The sequence below is a fragment of the Haliaeetus leucocephalus genome, unplaced genomic scaffold (genome assembly GCF_000737465.1).
Source record: "Haliaeetus leucocephalus isolate CR32 unplaced genomic scaffold, Haliaeetus_leucocephalus-4.0 Scaffold897, whole genome shotgun sequence".
In the NCBI taxonomy this organism is placed as follows: Eukaryota; Metazoa; Chordata; class Aves; order Accipitriformes; family Accipitridae; genus Haliaeetus; species Haliaeetus leucocephalus.
The window spans coordinates 3,269,783-3,291,679 of NW_010973333.1; the positions used below are offsets into that span (position 1 = coordinate 3,269,783).

Consider the following 21,897-nt stretch of genomic DNA (forward strand, 5'->3'; position numbering starts at 1 on the left):
CGAGGAAAAAAAGTTTTCACAGCAAGGACAGTCAGATGTTGGCAGAGGATGCCCAGAGATGCTGAGGAGTCTCCATCCCTGCAGACACTGCCCCAGGAGCCCCAGCCTGACTGTGCAGCCAGCTTTGTGTTGAACACAGGGTAGGATTGCAGACCTTGTTGTTATGCAAGTTTAAAACATGGCTGCTTTTACCACCAAAGAGAGAAGGCGTTTTGTGCATGCCTGTGTGCATGCATGTGCTTAGTGAGAGAGAACGGAACCAAAGAGGGGTAAAACTGAGAGGAAGTGCTACACACCAGTGGACCTATGGTAGGAGTACCGAGGTGAAAAGGGAGACCAAAGAATGCTAAATTTCCTTATAAAGACAAAACATTTCACTATGACGTTTTGTCACCAGTCACTTCCCTCTCCGGGCTCAGTCTTGGGCTTACAGTCTTGGACTTGACTAGTTGCTCTGCAGGAAAGGAAGATCTTCCTTAATCGCGCTGCAACTACTTTGCAGTTCCCCAACCTACAAAAAGTTTTGGTTTTTTTTTAAGAAGTTCTCCCCTTTCTGTTGGATTTGCAGCTGTCGAGCTGTTGCTCCGGCAGTTCGGACCCACCGCTTGAGCCCGGGAGGTAAGATCACAGCACCTGATGTTTTTTTAGCAAGTTGCCCTCGCTGAGTGTACGAGCAGTTTAACTGCACAGGAAACTGTGGTCGCCATGAAAAAACAGTGCAGGTTCTGTATTATTGTGAAACATTTTTCAATTGTCTTGTGCACGGCATTTCTACTGACCTTCAGGGAAGTGTTTGATGGATTTAATTGGGCAGAGTGGTCTTTGACTGAGTAGTCTTTGAATTTGCATCAGTTTGGCAGGGTGTGATAAAGTAAGAAGCCATTACTTAGATTACAGAGTGGATCCCTCTAAGAAGGGAATTATAATTCCAGTGATGAAAAACACTGATTCATAAAGCTAATGTATTTTGGCCTGTAGTGTTTACAATATACTCTGCTGACTTTTAGGACATTTATACTAGGCTTTTATGAATGTAATTTTACTCTCCAGAGAATAAATAAAACTGATTCATGATGGAGCCTGATTGTAGTAGGGACTTCTGCTTTAAAAACAGTGATAGGGGGTGGTCCTAACATTATACTTGCCTTTTAGGATCTTAACTGTTGAAACTGGTCAGGCTTGCCCCTTGCCTTCTTTAGGATTTCAGCCCAGGCTGTAGATGAACTGTGACGTGCAAACGTCTGCAGAGATTTTAGGTTGTAGTATTGTGAACAAGAGCCTTTGGGCTTAACTTTCTGCTCTGTAGGAGCAGTAGACTTGCTGGTTTTGTCAGGTAGTGGTTTCCTCAGCGTGTGGATTGGGTTTGAACGCTGTACAACTGACCCTTAAGCCTGTGAGCAACTTGACTTTTCAAGCAAATGGGACCTCAGGTCTTTGTTAGAGCAGCCAAAGTCACAGACAACGTTGGCTGGCTGACCCCTCACTGCTGCAGATATGAAGATGATCTTTAGCAAGTGGCAGGCGAGATTGTGCCATCAGAAGTGCAGATGGGTGCTCAGCAGATGGCTGTTTGATTGTCTTAATAAAAGCAGATCCTGCCCTGAAACCTCTCGTGCAGAGGAACTCCATCATGTATCACTTTCCCCCCCTTCTTGCTTGTCACACAGGAGCCATTTGCCCTCCCAAAATGGGGCCAGAGGGTCTGCAGGGGGTCAGGGATGGGGTTGTGGAAGGTCTCCTGAGCGGACAGGAGATGCGGAAACCCCTTCTGCGATGGGAAACTCCATCCAGGAGGGATGCTATGGCCAGGAGGGACTGGGAAGTACCTGCCTGCCTGCTGGTCGCGAGAGCGGGGATTTCTGCTTCCATCCTGACCATGAGGTCCAGATTTACTGAGCTCAGAAGCTGAAGACAGTGCTCACACAATAAGTCAAAAAAAGGTTGTATTATGATACTGGTTTTGAATCTGCTTCCTCAACTGAAACCAAGTAAGGGTTTGGACTGAACACTGTTATGGGTATGAAATGTTTGAGAGTCTATATGAAACTCACTGTACTTAAACAAGTCTAGTGGTGATGCTTCTCTTCTCCCTCCCTGCTCACAGAACATACCACGCACTCCATCATGTTGTATTATGCTACCAATTTTTTTTTTTTTGATCCTGTTTCCTTCTGATTTCAGTCATGAGCAGCTGTGTAGCATGGAGCAGAGCTACCTTGATAGAAATACTACAGTAAAAGTCATCACCATATATTTTTTCTAAAGTATGAAAGAACTTTAGAAAGGGGTTGAGTAAAGGGGAAGGAAGGAGATGGGGGAGATCAGGAGAGTACAGTGCATTCAGAACGTAGCTCATTTTCATATTCTTAGCTCTTTCATGCAAAACAGCAGTGAAACGCTGATACAAGATGTAAAATATTTATCAAAATGAAAAATATTGATAAAAACCCTGAAACTGTATTCACGATACTGAAACCAGCTGTGCTGCAAGACGGAGCAGGGGACTCTGCGTCGGTCGCTCTGTGCATCTTTGCAGTTATCAAAGGGGAAAGCTGTAGGATGGGAAATAAATCACTGCCCTCGGGTGAGACAAGTGGGGTGTCCCGGACACGGAGCCTACGGGGAGGAAGAGTGGCACGCAAGCCCCGAGGGATGCCCGGCGGCGGGGGCTCAGGGACCACGCCATAAAACCAAATTATTCTTGGGAGGAAAGGGGCATGGGAGGACCGTGCCTCCCGCTGCTCCAGTTCCTGCTTTGGTTCCCCATGGCACGCTCAGAGACCCTACAGCTCCCCGTGGGGCATCACCGCAGGAGGGGGTCCCAAGCGGCAGGACAGCCGATAAGGAGGGCAACATTCGGATGTTGCTGTCCTTTTCTGGTCTGTTTTGGTGGGTGGAAGGGCCCGATCCTTCAGGGGCTTGCTAAGCCCCTACAAATCCCTGCTGGCATCAGGGAGGAGTCCTGCAAAACTGAGGACAGAATACAACTCCTGGCACGGGAGCAACAGCAACAGATTTGTAAATCCAGGCGGAATCAGTCAAATGCAAATATACATATGTATCTAAAAATAATATATCCACCTCCTTTTTACAGCTGGAACATGTTTTTAATATTTTCCATGCACAGAGGAACTGTTTTCCTGCTAACAAGCCGGAAACCCAGGCCACGTTCTCCTTTCCTTGTGTCAGATACCAGGCTTTCACAGGACATTTGGGACTGAGTCAGTACTTCATGACCCGACCTTCTGCCATCGGGCTGCAGTACAGTGACTATCTTAGAGGAATAGGAAGAGAGGCTTTTATCTGTCTGCCCAGGGTTTTGTGTCCCACCTGCCACCCCAGTCGTGATGGGGAAGAAGTGGGGTAGCTCCTCAAACCGGTATCCAAAGCACCCCTTGTAGATGCTCTCCTCTTCCCCCACCTCTGTTAACAAAGGTGGAACTGGTAGGGGGGACAGGGCTTTCCCTGCCAAATAGGACATCTGTTTAATGACTGAAGCTGTTTGTCAATTTGGCTTGGTTTGAAAACCAGCTTTGGACAAAAAAAAAAAAAATCAGCGGAAAGCATTTGACAATCAAAATGCTCCTTTTTCTACAGAAAAATGTTTTCACTTTAAAGCTAGCTAGCTTGTGTTGGTAAAGGGATAGAAAAGAGAAGCGACCCAATAAAAAATGTAGCATACTGGATTGATTTTTTCTTTTTTAAGAAAAATTTGGCAGACTCTGATTGAAAAATAATATGCACATATATGCTGTCTCCCTGGTAAGATGCATCTGACAGATAAAAAACACATAAGGAGGGTATTTATGAGTTCACAGCTCTGCTTCTTCAATGTCTTACTTTCCTTGAAGGATTAGCCCTCCCTGCCACAGAGTGGTACATTGGAAAGAGATCTCCATTTTGCTACAAACCCTGTGGATTTTCCCTTCCTAAGTCCTGTTGACTCATATTTGATTTAGGACTCAGGCATCGCATTGACAAATAAGATCCTTCATAAAATGGAACATTAAGAAAATAAATCATGGGCATCACCATGTTGCTTTCTGAACAGTGATAAATGTCTTTTCTCTGTGTTTCTTCAATTTGTGTACCAAGTAATATACGTGAAGTGCAACAGCTTAATAATTCCAGCGCCTGCATACACGGTGAGGTTTTGCTGTTGCAGGCAGCAGTCATTTTAAAATACCTTTGAGGCAAAGATTGTAATTTATTGTGGGCTGCACTGTGAATCTTGATCGTGCGCCAGGGAGGAACTATTTGCCATAACTTCAGAAAGACTCCTCTCTGTGTTTTGTATGCCGATTTAAACAGCAAGATCCCACCCAGATTGAAGGTACTGTAATCCAAGTTACATTTTGCTAATAGAGCCAATATGTTTCTGTCTACTTTAGGATTTAAAATTTAGCTCAGCATCTTTGAGGAAATTAGAAAAACCTCTTATCCATGTATATATCTATAGCTATTTAAATAGGGAAATAGTCATACCACTAAGTGCACAACTTGAAAAACAGACTTTTTTTTCTATGAACCACCTCACGTGTTCCAAGATGTTGCAATTTGTGCTTCTTAAATGATTTGCAAAGTTGTTGTGTAGGAAATCCATCTAATTGACACGTGGCTCAAAACCTGATGGTATTTGCTGATGCTGTCAGTCATGGAGAGTTGCTGGCTAGCTGAATAACTCACCAGCAAGGAAGAGACATACGGATTCTAGTTTTTATCTTACATCATTAGCAGAAAAAAACCTATCACAAAAAAAAAATGTCCATGCAATCTGCCTGGAGGCTGTGACGCTGAACAAGAATAAAGGACATGGGTGGGATTGTTTGTTTGTCTAAGATGGCTGGAGACCCTAGAGCCATCGCTGCAGATTATCACTGCTCCAAACTAGCAGTAAGGCTGGGGAAATTTAGCATTAATGCTACCGTCCTACTTCGCTGTGGGTGCACTATGGATCACCCTGCTAATGCAGGGATATAAACACATTGTTTTGATCAGAACTGTAATAACAACAGGTAATAAACATTATATGAGAAAGAAGCAATATAATAGCAAGTATGCTGAGGCTATGAAGTTTAATTGGGAGATAAACTAGTCCGGATTATGCAAAAGAATATGTCTGGCTGACTAGCAACAAGATGGCTTTGCCTGTTCATGTTAGTTGAATTTTTTTGCACAAGATGAAACTTTAAAATTGAGGAACTTCTAGGCCACACTGTTGTGGTTATAACATTGATTCTTCTTTCAACATGAGATCCACTAAATAATTTCTCTTTTTCTCACCCCTTAACGAGGCTTAAAATGACAAAAACTTGTTTCAAGAAGGCTCTTATCAGAGCCTAACTCGTAAATCTTCTCTTTCTTCTCCTCAGCCCTTCCATACTGTAGAAAATTAGCTGACTGAGACAAATAATTTGAACAGAAATGCATATGTATATATGGACTTATGTGTGGGACCTTATGAGAGAAAGGTAGAGGGAAATATTTCTGGGGAGAAATATCCTATCAGGGATATTCCACTGAGCGACCAGGAATGAGGAGGGCCCCAAAGGTGCAAGAAATATGGGACAAAAATTGAATATGCTCAAGATACTCCCTTTTCTCATATTTTTCTGGCGTGCAAGATGCTTCAGACCTATCACAAGAGTTTCTGCACAATTCTGAGTCCACTTCTCTTATTCCTGCATGCTGGTGGCATTGTCCAGGGCAGGCTGTGCGTTGGGGGAGGATTGCTGGTGATTCCTCTTTGATATCAGCTAGGAAGGCAAGGTTAATGCAGGAAAGAGCTGGGGAATTATTACCCAACCATTACGGAAAGCTGGACATTTGGAAATTGAGTTTGTGGATGAGACAAGAAAGAGGAAAGAAAAGGAACTGGAGCTGTGAGCCCGGATAAAGTAAAAGGCAGAGCTTTGTGTGCGACAGGGGACACGGTCTCATGTTGCGCCACGCAACACTAACAGCTATGTTTTGCAACAGCGAGCGTCTCTTGCTTCATCACTTTCAGAAAAAATAAACAAGTTTGAAGAGAAGATAGCAGAAGAAATAGGGAAATTTATATATGACAGGGAACACACGTGCAATCCTTTATCTCATAACTCTCCAACAGCTAGAAGGGTTACTGTATTAACAAAGTACAAGTGCGTTAACAAAATAAAGCCCTGATGGTAGAAGGTGAGTAAATATTTAGTAATTTATTCAACTACCTCAGCACCAAATTCACAGTTAAGTAGCTCCTGATGACTTAGAAATGTGTTTGTGAAGTGTAATGTTGCCCCATGAAATTTGCTTTTTTGCCTTGGGGAAAGGTACAATTTTATGTCTAGCTGTAAAGTGTGGTTTCACGTCTTCAAGGTTTTCATTGCCTTGCTTGCAATAAAGCTTAAACACCAGAGAAGCGGAGGAAAATCTGAAACAAGGTAACCATTTAATACAAGTCTTGGAAACCTTTAGGTTTTAATGGCTTTGCCATTTATTATTTATATTGCGTGGTGGGTGCACACTTTGCCAAGTAATACATAACGAGCCAGCTTCTCAGACTATGGCTTCAAAATCGAAAAAGATGAAAGAACATCAATACCACTGTGTTTCAATTTAGCAGTAACGTTCAGGTTTGAGATTATTTTAGTTCTTCCTTTATATTCCAGACTGAAAGTAGTTTGTTATTAGTTCTCTTAAAACATCAGTGGGATAGTAGGTTCTTCTGAGGATAAGGTCAAAGGAAAGGAGGCTTTACGGCACGGCTGTAATGTATTGGCTTGGAAATGACGGCAGGAAGGGGAGTGCTCTTTTGATATCAGTTTGTTGCAATTCTCAGCAGCTTAGGTGAGGCCATTTTCCCTTTTCTACATTAACCTGTAACTCAGCCGTCTTCTGGGGAGGAAGGAGTGTATTTGCACAACTTCATTTTTGCTTTTGCAATAGCAGGTTTATGCTGTTTGGCAAACAAGAATGAAGTGTCAGTTCCAGGCAATGCGTAATCCGGATGCCCTGATGCCCTCTGAAGCTCAGTCTGTCTCAAGGAGTGCTTTATTTTCCTTCTGAATTTTTATTACCTTCCATTTCTTTCTTGTTGCCAGTTCCACTGTCTTTCTTGCTCTGACCCGTGGATCTGTCTTCCCTTCCTCAGCATCCTGCCTCCACATCCAAACATGTGCTGACTTTCATCTTGTTCTCTCTAAGGAACTTCAATTCTTTCACTGATTTTCGATCATGCCAAGTTCAAGATTCTTCCTCCCAGCTGCCGTTGACCTTCGAAATCTCATTTGTGCTGATAGCTAAGCTGTTTGCATTCGTTCCTTCTCAAACCCCCCTCCCTCTTGCCGTGCCTCCCCCCTGCCCAGCTTTTCTCTTTGGTTCTTGCCGTACATTTCTGTGCTCAAAGCCATCACCTGGTTCTCATCAGCTGATTTTCCCTTTGCTCCTCCCTCAGTTCCTCAACAGTTATTCCCTTCAAAGAAGCTGTTTCAACTTGTTCATATTGCCCATCATCTCCACATATTCTTCTTTGCTGTTACGCCATCCTCTGCATTTTTTTCTCTGCATCTGTCTTGTCACACTGATTTTGCAAACGGTTTGGAGCAGAGCAGTGCACTGTATGCTTGCAATGCCTTGTGGATTATCAGTAATTGGACTATTCACCCAGGGTTGTTGGATGCCCTCTTGATGGGATGCCCAAGGTATTTTCAGTTTGCGTTGAGAATGGTGAAGTGCTGGAAGCGTTTGACCCCTAGAAGCAAATAACTCTGCTCTTGTCTGATAAAATCAGAAGGAAAATATTGGGCCTGACCTCCCTCACCATTATCCAGAAGCATTTTACATTTCTGTGTGCCTAAATATCATCATTTACTTTTAATGATCTAAGAAAAATAAGCAGTTTATATACTGAAAAGTAGCTTTTTGAAAGAGGATTTGCTCGTTTTGCTGTGTGTGTTGCTAAAGCTTTGGACTTTTACTCTCTTGATTTCCCTGTTTTGTTTTTACTACTTGAACAATTTAAAAAAATGGCAGCAATTTTTAATTGTGAATAACTCTGAAACCTTGAATCTGAAAATTCTGATTTTGATTAATTGAGTGTAAATTTGAGGGCTTTCACGCACTTGCCAGAGGTTTTCTGGCTGCAGGTGAGCCTAGAATACCCACAGTGAAGACTTTCAACTCTTTCCCTGCCTTTATTGCAGTCCCTTGCCAAAACTGGGACTAGAGGTAACCCTGAAACTGTGTAGAGGTGGTGGCTATAAAGGGATTTTCTTGCTGGTATGGGCTTTACGTGGCAGATGTACTGCGATGGGCACCAGTATCAAACCCTCAGAGAGATGATGGGTTACGATGCGCTTGACCTCCCCATAATTTTTTCTCAAGGTTATAAAACTCTTTGCAAAAGTAATGTTATAGGCAGCAACCTGTGGTGTTTCTTACCTGTTCAGCTCTAGAACAGTCTTAACGCTATTAAATGTTGTGTCACAAATTATATTGCTTGATCAAGTGACTGGACTGGAAGGGATGACTTTGTAGTGGAATATGGATTTTCTTGCTGATAGTGTAAGATTTTCATGTGTCCAGGAGCATTTTAGGTAATCCACACATTGCAAAAACACAGAGCATGCAGCTGGAAAAGATTGGTAGTGAGGAATCAGAGGCAGGAAAGATACCAGGATGAAGGAGGAAGACTATGATCTAATTTTGTCCTAGTATACATAACGCACATTGCTAGTGGATCACAGGGATTTTTACAGGTAATCCTTGACAATAGGGTGGTTAGAACTACTTTTATATTATATTAGTATTTCAGTAGCAATCACCAGCTCCATTGTGCTGAAAACTGCACATGGGTTCTCATGCCCCAAGAGCGACTGCATTATGGATTATGCTGCATTTCTCTACTTATGAAGGTTGGAATGAATGAACAGATTTTTCTCTGGAAGCTGTCCTCACCCTAAAAATCACAGTGATGAGGCAGATAAAGGGTGCATGATACTACAGGGAGACAGCAGACAAAAAGCCAACCACATAAGATTGCCTTTGGGCTGTTTCAAAGCCATGTCCATAGTGGTTCTCACAGATACAAGGAATCAATGCATGAGTTCAGGAGAGCATTAAATCTGAAGCCCAGATAGGCTGTACACAACTCTGTGCCTTTGTAGAGGGCTGTAGCAAATCTGTAATTTTTTAAATGATCCCTGTATATCTTTCCATAAAGTTTGGAATCCAAGCCCCCAGGATGCAATGTTGGCTTTAGTCTGGGAATGAGATATTTCTGATTTTTTTTTTTTTCCTCATTTGAACACTGTAGCTACAGCAGCCACTTTCCAGGATCTACTCAGGTTTCCATTCTATTCTATTTAAATAGTTGCTTAGTTAATTAATACTTAAAGAGACATAGGACACTAGAGTCATTCTCACAAATATAGAATAATAGATAGTCTGTCTCCTGAACAGTTTGCTCATGAATAGATGCAAGGACAGTAGGTGCATGAAAAAGCAGAGGGGTATAATATGCATCTTCTGGCAGCGTATGAAATGATGTGACAAACAAAAGTAAACTTTCTGATTATTAAGAAAGGTGCCTAGAAGGGGAAAGCCTAATCCTTCCTCCTGCTTTTTATCTTTGATGAGAGGAAAGGCAGGAAAACTCCTTCCAGCCATCCATTCCTAAAGTGCCACCCAACCTCAGGCACTAACTTAGGTACCTTGCCGGGCAAGTCCCTAAACTCTCCCCATAGCCAGGAGGAGAAGTATCCCTCTGGGAAGCCCGACCTGGTGCTCTGAACACCTTGTGAAGGAGCTTCTCTCCATCCATCCACCCCATAAGGGTGACCAGCCTCCTCATTAGGTACCCAAAGGTTGATGATACAAATATCCCCCCGGGGCTCCAGCTCCAGCCCAGGAAGAAGCTGCTGAAGAAACACATGGTGAATTGTGTTTCCAAAGGGGGAATAACGAGAACCAGCACCATTTTGTCCGCTTTCTCCCCGAGAAACAAAAGTTAGCAGAGGTAGGATGCAGTTCCAACTAAATTAGTATAAATAAAGCTTGGGATTTTGAGGAGGGCCTGGCAAAAGAGGAGGGATGCGGATTTGTATCTCATGTACGCAGGATTTTACCCCCTCTCTTGATTTCGGGATGCAGAGAGGAACTGGGTTTTCAGCTATGGGGAGCTGCTCCGAGACTTTGAAAATCCAAGTGAAACCCTCTCTTTTTCATCACGATTACAACCCCAAAAAGGCACCAAATAAGAACAAGTGCTTTCTTCTTGCAGACCCGCCACTCGGAGAAATAAGAAATGGCGTCAACGGCACACTTCTCGGAGGAGGAGGTGGCAGAGCTACGAGAGGCTTTTGGCAAAGCCGGTGAGTACAGCAAACAGGAAAGACGCTGCAGAAGTGTGAAGCTGTAGCAAGCTCTTTTCTCGTGGACTGACTAGCCGTGAAGAAACAGAGCTTACTCCAGCGCCGATCTGCTGTGTCACCCAAACCACAGAAAGTCCCTTTTCCTGCTGCTGCGGGCCTCCTCGATGAAACCACAGCAGCACGCTGCAGAGCAATGGCTTCTTACCGGAGAGAGGTGGCAGGGCAATGAGCGGCAGGTTTTATGAAATAACCTCAAAAGCTGTACAGAAAACCATGGTGGAAATACTCTCAAGTGTTTTCCTGAGAATATTGTTTATTCCTGACAAATTACTTGGAAGGCAGAAAGTTTGTATTTCAATGTAAATTGAGTACTCTGTCTGGGGAGGAATAGTCTGGAGAGGACGAATGTGCAAAAGGCTACAAAATTTGTAATCCTTTACTGTGACCTTTCAAGCCCCATATATTTTTAAAGTGTGTGTCTCCTTCCCAAGCCTTTAAAGGTTTCATCTGATTTGTCTCCTTTAAAGTCACGCAAACCCATCACTGTCTACCCAAATTCTAAGAAAAGGTCCTTGTCACAGCTCACTTTTATTAGCAGATCTGTCAGCCTTGCTGGATTATGTGTTAATCAGTTGTCCTTGCTGCTTCAGGAGATGGTGGTTTGATTTCTGAGCACACGGTAGTCCAGGCTGGCAATCTTAAACATCTGGTCACCGCGTGTGCCCTGTACGCCCTGTGCAGTGACAAGGCAAATGCTGGAAGGAAGCTCTCATTCCTCTCCCAGACATTTCCGTCTCCAAGTCCAGATCCTTTTGTTGTACGACTTCAGAAACGAGGAGGATGCTCTTTGCAATCTGTATGAATCTGTGCTACCGATGCTGAGAGCCGAGTGCCTTTTTGCAGCGTGGAACAAGTGACTCACAACTTAGCACGCAGGAAATCGGCACACGCCTCTTTGAAATCACCTCGGTCTCTGGGCTGGGGAAGAAGAGCCTGCAGAACAAGGAACACACAGATATATAAAAATCAAATATAAATATTTAACCATATATAAATACATACATATAAAACTATGTACATAGCCATAGTGTTTTAACAGAAACTCTCCATGTGATAGATTCAGTTTCCTTTTTTATCTGTGGGGATTTTCACAAACTGGTGGAGAAGAACTCTGGATTTTGCAACAGGCTCAGCAGGACTGTCCGTGTTAGCACCATCGCAGAGAAACGCCCAAGTTTTTATTTTAAAAATGACCATATGCAGTTACAAGCCTCTAAACTCATGACTTCTGATGATACTAGATGCAGAAAACAGGCCAAAATCACAAGGTATATCTATGAATATATGCACATGTAAGCTGTAACTCTGTATTGCACCAACTCCATTTTCTTTACCTGTTCTGTAGGCAGGATACTCCCTCTATAAATCACGTTTGTCTACATGTAAACCTTGGAAAGTCAATTATATGCATCTAAACCTAACTTTGTTAAGATATTACTATATGTTTAAAACATATAAATTCATCACTGTGAGTTTTGTTTGTTAAGTGGTGATTGTAATTTTTTCTTGGGTGTGAATGACACCACAGTGGTTGAAAATACTCGATTTCAGGATAACAAATCTTTATATATAATGTACCCTTCTCCAAGTAAAATAAAACCAGCAGCCTTTGTGTGCATAAAATTTAATTGGGCTGATGTGGAACCTAAATGTTTGCTTTAATCTTTGCAGATATCGGTGGGAACGGCTTCATCCACACCAATGATTTAACAGACGTGTTGAAGGCAGCCAATCTCCCTCTCCCGGGGTATAAAGCCAGAGAACTCATTCAGAATTTGACAACCACGGGGGATGGCCGGATCAGTTTTGATGAATTTATTTCAGTAAGTAAGATGTTATTTATTTCAGTAAGTAAGATGCTGGTCCCCAGGGCACAGCAGAGGCACAAGCACAGGGTCTCATGGGCACCTAGTTAATCCAAGGAGTCCCCTCACTGCAAAAGATGAGAGGAGGAGGTAACCAAACTAGAAATCCTGCAATCAACTGGGACAAGTTATGTGAATGCAGCTGCATATTGAATAGACTTCATATCTTGCAGTTTAGCTGATGCAGCGGGATAAAGTTTTTTGGTTATAAGTTGCAAAAAGATTATGTTCTGGTTACGAAAAATTTCAGCAGATTGCAACTGAATACCTTATGGGGCATTTTTTCTATTAAAAAAGCTTCTTATTTTTCTGGTCTGAACTGGGACAAAAGCAAATGCTGAAAGAGTGCAATTTCCCTTGGGATTGAGAAACAGATTTTTACTTGTCCTTTCTTCAAACCCAAATTGTTAAAGGCCCTCCTCCTGCACATTTTAGCTCCGTGGTTTCATACCATATACATTTCTGTTACTTAGCTGATCTTTGTTGACTGCTTTGAAAACGTAAAAGCTGTGTACAATCCTGTTGTACCACGGCAGATACACAGATTTTACACAGAAACCCAGTGAATAATACGCAAGCTGTGCTTCCCTACGTATGAAGCAGAGATGTGTCTCCTGGCCCAAGAGCTCACTGTCTTAGCGTGTTTTAATTCTCAAAGATCTTAAAATTGTCTCTTGTGCTTGAAAGATTTTCCAAAACCTGAAGAGCGATGATGTTGCTAAGTCGTTCCGAAAACAAATCAACAAAAAGGAGGGGATCTGTGCTATCGGTGGGACGTCGGAGCAGTCCAGTGCCGGCACACAACACTCTTACTCCGGTAGGTACAGCTGTCCTACGCTGATAGCAACTGGGAACAAGTGTGCCCTTGGAGATCATCCCCACCTTATCTTGGTGCAAACCCAGGTGCTCTGGCCTCAGTGAGCTTCGGTGGCTGTTCAGGCGAGGCTGCTGCAAGGCAAAGGGTTGTGAGGGTGACAAAGCACCGGAGCAGGGTCTTTCCCAAAAGTAGCTTTACTGGGGTGGATGGAGCCTGTGGCTATGGGTTGAAGCTCCAACCAGCTTAGCTTCCCTTACTTTAAATGCATTGCACACCTGCAGCAGTGCAGAGGCTGGCCTGTTGCTGTCCCGGCTCACCAGTAAGGCAAGGCATGGGTTCCCAGCTACTGCTAACCCATTTCCTTCTACATTTTACCAGTAGCATGGTAGTCTCTCTGTAAACTCACCTGTAACCTAAATGGTTCCTGACCCTTTTCTAAAGAGGGCACAACCCCATCAGGGCTCTTCTCCCAGCCCGTTTCTCCAACCTGAAGGCTTGGGGCAGCCATGGTTGCTTCTGCTCCATCCTGGGCACTGCCCACCTTGAAGCAGCTCCACAGGGAAGAGGTCCCACTCGTGGCTGTCTTCTCCAGGGACATGGGTGGGGAACTGATTCTCTCCAGGGAAAGGAGAGCAGAGGATGCTTCCAAGGTTCTCTGCCCACCTGAGCACAGAGGACACCTTCTCTGCACTACTGGGGGTGGTGTGAGCTGCTGCTGGTACAGGATGGCTACATTACAGCCCTGTTGGACTCTAGGGAACATTTGCCCATTACCGTCTGAATGCTCCTTGTCAGAGTCCAGTCCTGGCCACGCTCTTCTAGATACTCCACATGTGGAGGGTGTAATGTACAGTACAGAATTCACTTACTTATTTGAAGTTACATGGGATTTTGATTTAGCAGAGTGATACAATAATGCATTCAAATCACGGCGCAAGGACAAATTACGATTAGCAGACCATAGCAACCGCAGCGTATAGCTGAATCACGTGAACTTCCTTACCAGGCTCTATAATATGCCTGCCTTCATGACAGCGGGCAACCCCAGTCAGTGGGAAGGAGTATGGAGTGAATATTAACCACCTCAAGCCCATCACTGTCTTCTGCTCATTTGCCTCTCCTTGGAGCCTTCTTCCCTTGTAGGAGTTTGTTGATCAGTCACGCTGGTGGGAGAGTCGTCTCCCCCAGAGTTCTGCCTTTGTAAGTAAGATGATGGAAGAGGTATTGCACAGCAAACTGATGGATTTGATGTTGTGTCCACAGAGGAAGAAAAGTATGCCTTTGTCAACTGGATTAATAAAGCCCTTGAGAAGGACCCTGACTGTAAGCACGTGGTCCCAATGAATCCAGAAACAGATGACCTCTTCCAGGCGGTCGGTGATGGCATAGTGCTTTGGTAAATAATACCTATCTTTCCGACAAATGGGAACCGTGAGTCTGCAGAAATGCACGTCTCTGCTTAAATAGAAGCTGCTGACTTTACATTAAACTCATGAATCTTTGCAGATTCAGGGCCTTAATAATGCTAGGTTTTTTGCTTCTTTTATCTTTAAAAATATAAAGCTTCTTTCATGTTAAATGAGAGTTTTTCCTTGCCTCTGGACCCTTGCAATAAGATGAAGTCAGTGAAATTTGAGGAGTTACTTGGGGTTTTTTTTGTCCAAGGACTTTTGGACAAGAAGCAGCATGAGATAGCGAGTGCTTTCATGGAAATTTTCTTCACAATAAACTTCTTGCACAACTTCACCTTGTGGCATTCTTGGCCTCCCACCTATAGTACAATCTGCATGTGACCCAAAAGAATTGCTCGAGTGTTGCGTGTGTGCCTCTGTGTGTGTGTGTAAAAACAGAGACTGACTATATTTGTTCAGTAACTCTCCAGCTCTTTGACTTGTAGTGACAAAAGCTGTATCTGTATTTTGTGCGCACATAGCTAGTAATGTATTTCTTGTTGTTTTTTCTTTCATTTCCAGTAAGATGATCAACTTTTCAGTGCCAGATACCATTGATGAAAGAACAATCAACAAAAAGAAACTCACGCCCTTCACAATACAGGTACTAAAATACAACAAGATTCTTCGCTCTTCCTCTTAGGGTGCTTTGATATAATCACTTAGAGCAAAGGCTGGAGATACCATGGTCCTGCCCAATGCAATCAGGCAAAGTTGTTTGTGGCAAAGTGAGATGCTCAGGTCCACGTCATAAAAACATGAAGACTTACATTTCTGTTTCTTTCCAAACATATGAACAATCTGACTAAACAAACTGTGTTTGCATTTGCACTTAACCCAATGTATAATGTTTACCAGTTCAAAGCTTTAGATACTGTTGTGGCAGACGCCATACGAATGCAAGAGCAACTAGATAATATGGTGACCAATTCCAGTTGGAGTAGCTCTCAAAGTCTGGACCCCACATCCAAGGTCACAGAGGCATGGCCATGGACTTGAATTCACAACTGCTGTGTTGTGCTCTGATGTCCTCACCAAAATATTAACTGTGATCCAGGAAGTACTGTGGCGCGCAACGTGCCTGAGATGGGACCAGAGCCTTTGCCTGCCTTTTACAATCTGTGCTATTTCACCTTGGATACTGAATCCCTTCTTCATTTCTATTACATGTCCATGTATATGATTTAAAAATTGGACAAAAAAGCTGATTTCACCTATTTAAAGTTTATTGTGTTTTTCACACAGCAGTATGTAGAGAGATAATTTTTATATGAACAGCATCTATGTATCTGGGTACAGAATATAAATAGATGTATGGAATAGATGTGAACCTAACCCAGTTTAGCCCTCAGCTACTCTGATTTGATGGAACATTAGCCAGGCTCAAGTAAGCTCAGAAGCCATTAAATTGGATTTTTATGCTGTATACCACATTTTTCAGTTCTAATCGCTTTGGTCAGCAGCATAGCTTAGTGATGCAGCTCAGATCAATCCCTGTCACACATAGCCATGATTTGATCAATATAGCTTCCACTTTAACTTAACCCTTTTACAGCTGTCTGGTGGAGAAAAGGTAATTAATTTGAAATGCTACAATTTTTCTAGCTTATGAGAATTTACACTCTGTCTCTCTCTGCATTTTGCATCTAATTGAATCTCTCTGTCATGCCAGCAGTGATGAAATTCATGTGAAAAATTGCAAATCTGTGTGATAAATTGTATTTTTCAGGCTTCTTTGCCTGCTTTACTTGCCCTCTGTTTACCAAGCCACCTTTTGGAATAGTGCAAACCTGTGGGTCAGATTTTCTTACACACTTTGTTTTAAATGGGAAGGAAGTGGCAAAGGAACATAACATTCCTGAAACATCACTTTCTTTCTGCCCCTCACTGTGAATCACAGAATCCCTCTGCTTCCACTGAACACTCCCAAACCAGGACTCCATACTCCAAAGTTCAGAAAGAAAATACCCAGGCTTCACCAATTCTGACCTTGGCTGAACTGAAAGGTTAAAAACTCAGCTGGTTTATTCTTACTGATTCCTATGACTGTGTGTTTTTTGTAGACGTTGCCAGCTAGCAACTTATTTGTATCTTAGGTGTTACGGATTTGCATAGTGCTTAGGGATTGCTGAGCCTGGATATAAGGAAGGAATTTTTACCATGAGGGTGGTGAGGCACTGGCACAGATTTCCCACAGAGGTTGTGGATGCCCCATCCCTGGAAACATTCCAGGCCAGGTTGGACAATGCTCTGAGCAACCTGGTCTAGTTGAAGATGGCCCTGCTCATTGCAGAAGGGTTGGACTAGATGACCTTTAAAGGTCCCTTCCAATTCAAATTAATTTATGATTCTATGAACATAAATGCATTCACAGTGAAGCTGCTCACAGATTTCACTAGTTTTGGCCATGCTCCCTTCCTGTATCCTCAGCTCTCCAGTCACTGCATCATTCAGAAGTTCTCTTCTTGCCCTAGGAAAATCTGAACCTGGCCCTGAACTCTGCTTCAGCCATTGGGTGCCATGTTGTTAACATTGGAGCTGAAGACTTAAAAGAAGGGAAACCTTACCTAGTTTTGGGTCTTTTATGGCAAGTCATCAAAATTGGACTCTTTGCCGACATAGAGATCAGCAGGAACGAAGGTATGTGTGGCTCTTCATTTCAGTGCTCTATTGTTATCACTGAACAGTCTTTAGGATAAAGCTCTTTTAAAAAAAAGTCTTAATTAAATTTTTTCAAGTATTTGTTGCCTGTCTTCTTGACTTCTCTAATTTCCCTTGCTCTTCACAAGTCCCAGCACTCCAAAGTCCAAGGCTGTGTGTAGGCTTGTATGTGCAGAGGCAATTTCACTTCTCATCTCAGACTTCAGTTTGTCAGGGTAGACAAGCCAAGATAATTTTGATTGCTTTTCAGGTTCTCTCTTTCCCTGATAGCCCTTCTTTGCAGCTGTTCCAGGTGAAATTCCCCTTTCTTGAATATGGGACACTGTATTTCTGATGAGCTCTCATGAGCACATGGTATCAAGGCAGTAATACATCCCAAGCTCTATGGGCAATACCTGGGATGCACTAACATCATGTTTGGTTTTCCCCTGGTCATATCACATGGTGGCTCAGAGTAGCTCAGAAGACATCCAATACACTCAAGTTGTTCTTATCCTCTGTTCGTATAAGCTTTTAGCTGATAGCAGTTATTCATATTAATTCCCTAGTGAATGTCTTTGAACATGGCACTATTGAATTACATTCCATTTTTATTACTGTCATCTAGTTCTTTCTGTCTGATTTCCTGATTGTCCTCTGTATTGACTATGCCACCTAGTGAATAGCATCATCAAATTTTTAGCACATTGCTAGAATTTGCGCCAAGATAATTGATGCCAAAAAAATGAAAACATTAATCCAAAAATCAATCCATGATCAACTCCACAAGAATCCTTCTTCCAGCCTACTTCTCTCAGTGTTAACATTGTTCTCTTCATAAAATCCACTGTCTACTTTCAAATGCTTCTATTATCCCCTTCTGGTTCAGTTTAACCCTATAGCACCCTATATCAATTCACCTGTGGAACTCCAGATATAGTAGGTCTCCACTCTTTCCTTTATGTAGCAAATCCATATTTCTTTCAAGGAATGACAAAAGGTATCGGAAGGAGATCAGAGTAGTGTGACACACTCTCCCTTTTTATCACATTAACAATTAGTTTGCGACACTTTGGTCGCTCACTTTTAGGAACTTGGGTAGCAAAATATCTGAGAGAGTAAATAGGTATATATTCTCCTCTACAAGTATTCACAACATCATCAATTTTTTTCTTTTTTTCCTGCTTAGCTTTGATCGCTCTTCTGAGAGAAGGAGAGAGCCTGGAGGATCTGATGAAGTTGTCTCCAGAGGAACTGCTGCTGAGGTGGGCAAACTATCACCTGGAGAATGCAGGATGCAACAAAGTCAACAACTTCAGCTCAGACATCAAGGTATGAGAAACACTGACCAACAACAGCAAAACAGCAGCTCCACACCCTAATCCCAGTCCTCGAAACACGGATTGTGCACTGAAACAATCCAAGCAGCGGAGACTGCTCTGCTGAACACATCGAGCTGGGTACATAAAATCATTTTAGTGGGGTTTACCTTCCCGCTCAATAGTATTCCTCTTCCTCCCAACCTCCCAGTCATCACTGCCAGCCCCAGCCCACCAAATGCCTGGGAAAGGAATGGCTGCTGGCTCTGGACAGGGCCTACGGACTCTACCGCTGTATTTTCAGTTCCCTGCCTCTATTGTTCTCCTCCTTCCTAAATGTCCTCGAATGCCTCTTGACCTGGCTTTGGTTTGGAAAAGGCTGGACCTTACCCACATACGTAACGAGGTGTAGGGGAAGAGGGCAGGACTCTTCCAGTTGCCCCCTTGATCTATCCTTCACCTGAGTTATGTGCTCCTCTGTCCCAACCTTTGCTGTAACCCTGCATGCACTCACCTGCAAGTTTTAACTCAGTGGGACTATTCAAAATAATGTAGCTAGATGGGGATGCACTTGCAAGGATGGGTCTCTAGTCCATGCAGTGTATTTCACGTACTTGGGACTTCATGGGCTTGTGGGTGCAGATTTCAGCAGAGCTTTCTCTGTAGGACCGTCATTCTTCCTAGACAGATGGATTTGAACCTCTGTGGTGCACACTGATGAGTTTCAGACACTAAAGCTACTAAAGTGTGAGGCCCAGCCAGCATCTCAGGGCTGTAGTGGGTATGTCAGGGAAGGTGTTCGAGCTGGGTTTCAGGTAAGCCAGGGGCTGGCCAGCACACCGACCTCACCAGCCACAACCCAACCTGCCTGCTCCAATCTTAGCATGGGAAAAGCCCTGCTCCAGAGATGCCTGGTTGTAGACCTCACCAGGGACGGAAGCATGAGAAGTCATTTACCATGACTTACCTGACATACAGAAAAAAACGCCAGGGAAGGCAACAGGAGAGTCTGAGGGTCACATTCGACAATACAATTTTTATTTTAACAGATTTTTGGTTCACTGGGTGGAGGTGACTGGAGACTATCCATGGAAAGGGAAGGGAATGAAGTCTTTGCCATCTTTCTGTAGGCTGGCCGAGAGGACTGTCATGCAACTGATTAAATCCTGTCTTCAACTGAAAGATAAATTGCACCTACCATACTTACAATTGGAAAATAAGGCACACATTTACCTCTCAGAGGCCAAGACTTCAGCCTTTACAGCCATTCTCTAATTAAGTGTGTCTCCCTACCTCACTTTGGTTTATAAATAACCACTTTCTAGATATGGTGGTAGTAATGCAGGTGTATAAGATTTAAAATAATTCAGGTAATCTGCTTTATGTTTTGAAGAGTATTAGTTGGGTTAGTTAGTCAAGTCCCTAGACACTATCATGTAGCCTTGTTTTCAGTTCTTTGAGTTATTTCTGAAGTGAGATTAATATTTTCCACACATGGAAGCAGCATTAACTTTCACAAAAAATTAAAGACACAACATGTTAAATCCTTGTCTTGTTCCTGCCCTTTTGCCTGAAAAATGCTGATACTGTTGTCGGTTTTAACTTTTGTCCTTGAAAACTATGCTTTCTCTTCCATAACTGTTCCAGCATTGCTTTGAAATCCGCTTTAAACATCTGCTTTCTCCTTCTGCATTTTCTTTTATTAAACGCTCTGCAGCCTGACTTCTACAGCATTATAAAGGTATGCATTTTCTTATCTCTAATTAAATGTTCAGATTAAGTGAATTCTAAAATCTCTTTGTTGTTGCTGTCCTTTTTCTAAGTGCAATACACAGCATTTTGTCTCATGCATTGAGCATTTTGCAGCATATATATATTGGCTTAGGGAAGAAAAAGATCTGGCAAATACAGCATAAAGTAGGAATTGCTAAGTGCTTCCAGCTTAATTAATTTAATTATGTAGCCCAATGATTGATGTAATAAAAATGAAGCATGCAGGCACATTGTTCAGGGGAGCACTGGCATGCAAAACCTGAGCTTTAGATGTAATTTTTCCTCCCTTTAATTTCTCTGTCTGTCACAGGACTCAAGAGCTTATTACCATTTGCTGAACCAAGTTGCCCCCAAGGGAGATGAAGAAGGCATTCCGGCTATTACTATTGACATGTCAGGATTAAGGGTAAGATGAGATAAGTTTAGAGTAAATGCCGATATTTTCTGTCTGTTACTTGCATTGCTGGCCAACACAGAGTTGCACTGGGATGCCAAAACAAGCAAACTCTTTTTAGCATTGCAACATGATCTCATATTTCAAAAATCAAAGCTTTCAGGGAATTAAATGATGTATTTTGCCTTTCATTAGATATTATCACTGAAACTTCAGCAACCTTTGAACCACACTGATAAACTACCAACATGTAACAAGTATATTTAAATACATTTATTTGGGAATTTTGTCAAGCCGTTCCCTATTATATGGAATATAACTGTAAAAGCAGTATGGTGAGATGGCTGGATTGTAGGTAAAGGCCATTTGAAAACACAGACCTGCCGTTAGTAAAAGTGGGAAAGAAAATAGCCGTAAATCCGACAAGGACTGGCTTTAACAGCCCCATGCCTAGGTCCGCACGCGGAGATCCCGAGCGGGTCTCTCGTGCAGTGCCAGGCGCTGGGGTGAGGCTGACGGCCCCGTTTTCCACCGGCGCAGGAGAAGGACGATGTCCAGCGAGCGGAATGCATGCTGCAGCAGGCAGAGCGCCTGGGCTGCCGGCAGTTCGTCACGGCCACTGACGTCGTCCGGGGGAACCCAAAGCTAAACTTGGCCTTCATCGCCAACTTGTTCAACAAATACCCTGCCCTGCATAAGCCAGAGAACCAGGACATTGACTGGAGCTCTATAGAAGGTAAGGAAAATGCAAATAAAGAATATTTCTGGCCACCCGTGCCACAGTATCCCCAGCTCTAACCTAACCTTATGTCCTTCAGACATATATTCACTGCACCATTAGCACAGGCAGCCTTGAGAAGGGGAGACTGCTACTGCATGTAGCTTCTGGTATTTTGGGGGTCTGTTCTGTGGATAGCACACATTAAAAGGCAGAAATGTTTGTGGGATGTCTGAACCAGCACGGAATACTGAGCGTGCTTGTTAGTTGAAATTAGACCGGATCTGGCATTCCCTTAATTGAGAATACAATTTAAAAATCATATCTTGCATAAACCTGCTGCCTGCTTGCTCTGGGTTGGGGTCAGGACCACCGTTGTATGGATCATTTGCTGAGCATCAGGTCCTTCGTCCTCAGCCTCATAGGGGAACTGTTCATGCTAGGGCACAGGCTGCTTTTGAATTCTTGAAGGCAGCCCGATCTGCTCCCCGTATAACAACCAGCACAACCA

General features: G+C 43.1%; 1 protein-coding gene across 1 annotated transcript in view; it reads left to right on the forward strand.

The window, feature by feature from the left end:
* Positions 1–432: 432 nt before the first annotated feature.
* The window catches only part of LCP1 (lymphocyte cytosolic protein 1 (L-plastin)), a 30,797-nt gene continuing 9,332 nt past the window's right edge, over positions 433–21,897 (forward strand). The window contains exons 1-10 of the mRNA XM_010583400.1: positions 433–618; positions 10,259–10,349; positions 12,081–12,232; positions 12,962–13,091; positions 14,355–14,487; positions 15,065–15,146; positions 17,017–17,182; positions 18,372–18,514; positions 20,585–20,680; positions 21,209–21,404. Of these exons, the coding sequence (XP_010581702.1) occupies positions 10,283–10,349; positions 12,081–12,232; positions 12,962–13,091; positions 14,355–14,487; positions 15,065–15,146; positions 17,017–17,182; positions 18,372–18,514; positions 20,585–20,680; positions 21,209–21,404 (1,165 nt within the window). The 5' untranslated portion in view covers positions 433–618; positions 10,259–10,282. The remainder of the gene's footprint in view (positions 619–10,258; positions 10,350–12,080; positions 12,233–12,961; positions 13,092–14,354; positions 14,488–15,064; positions 15,147–17,016; positions 17,183–18,371; positions 18,515–20,584; positions 20,681–21,208; positions 21,405–21,897) is intronic.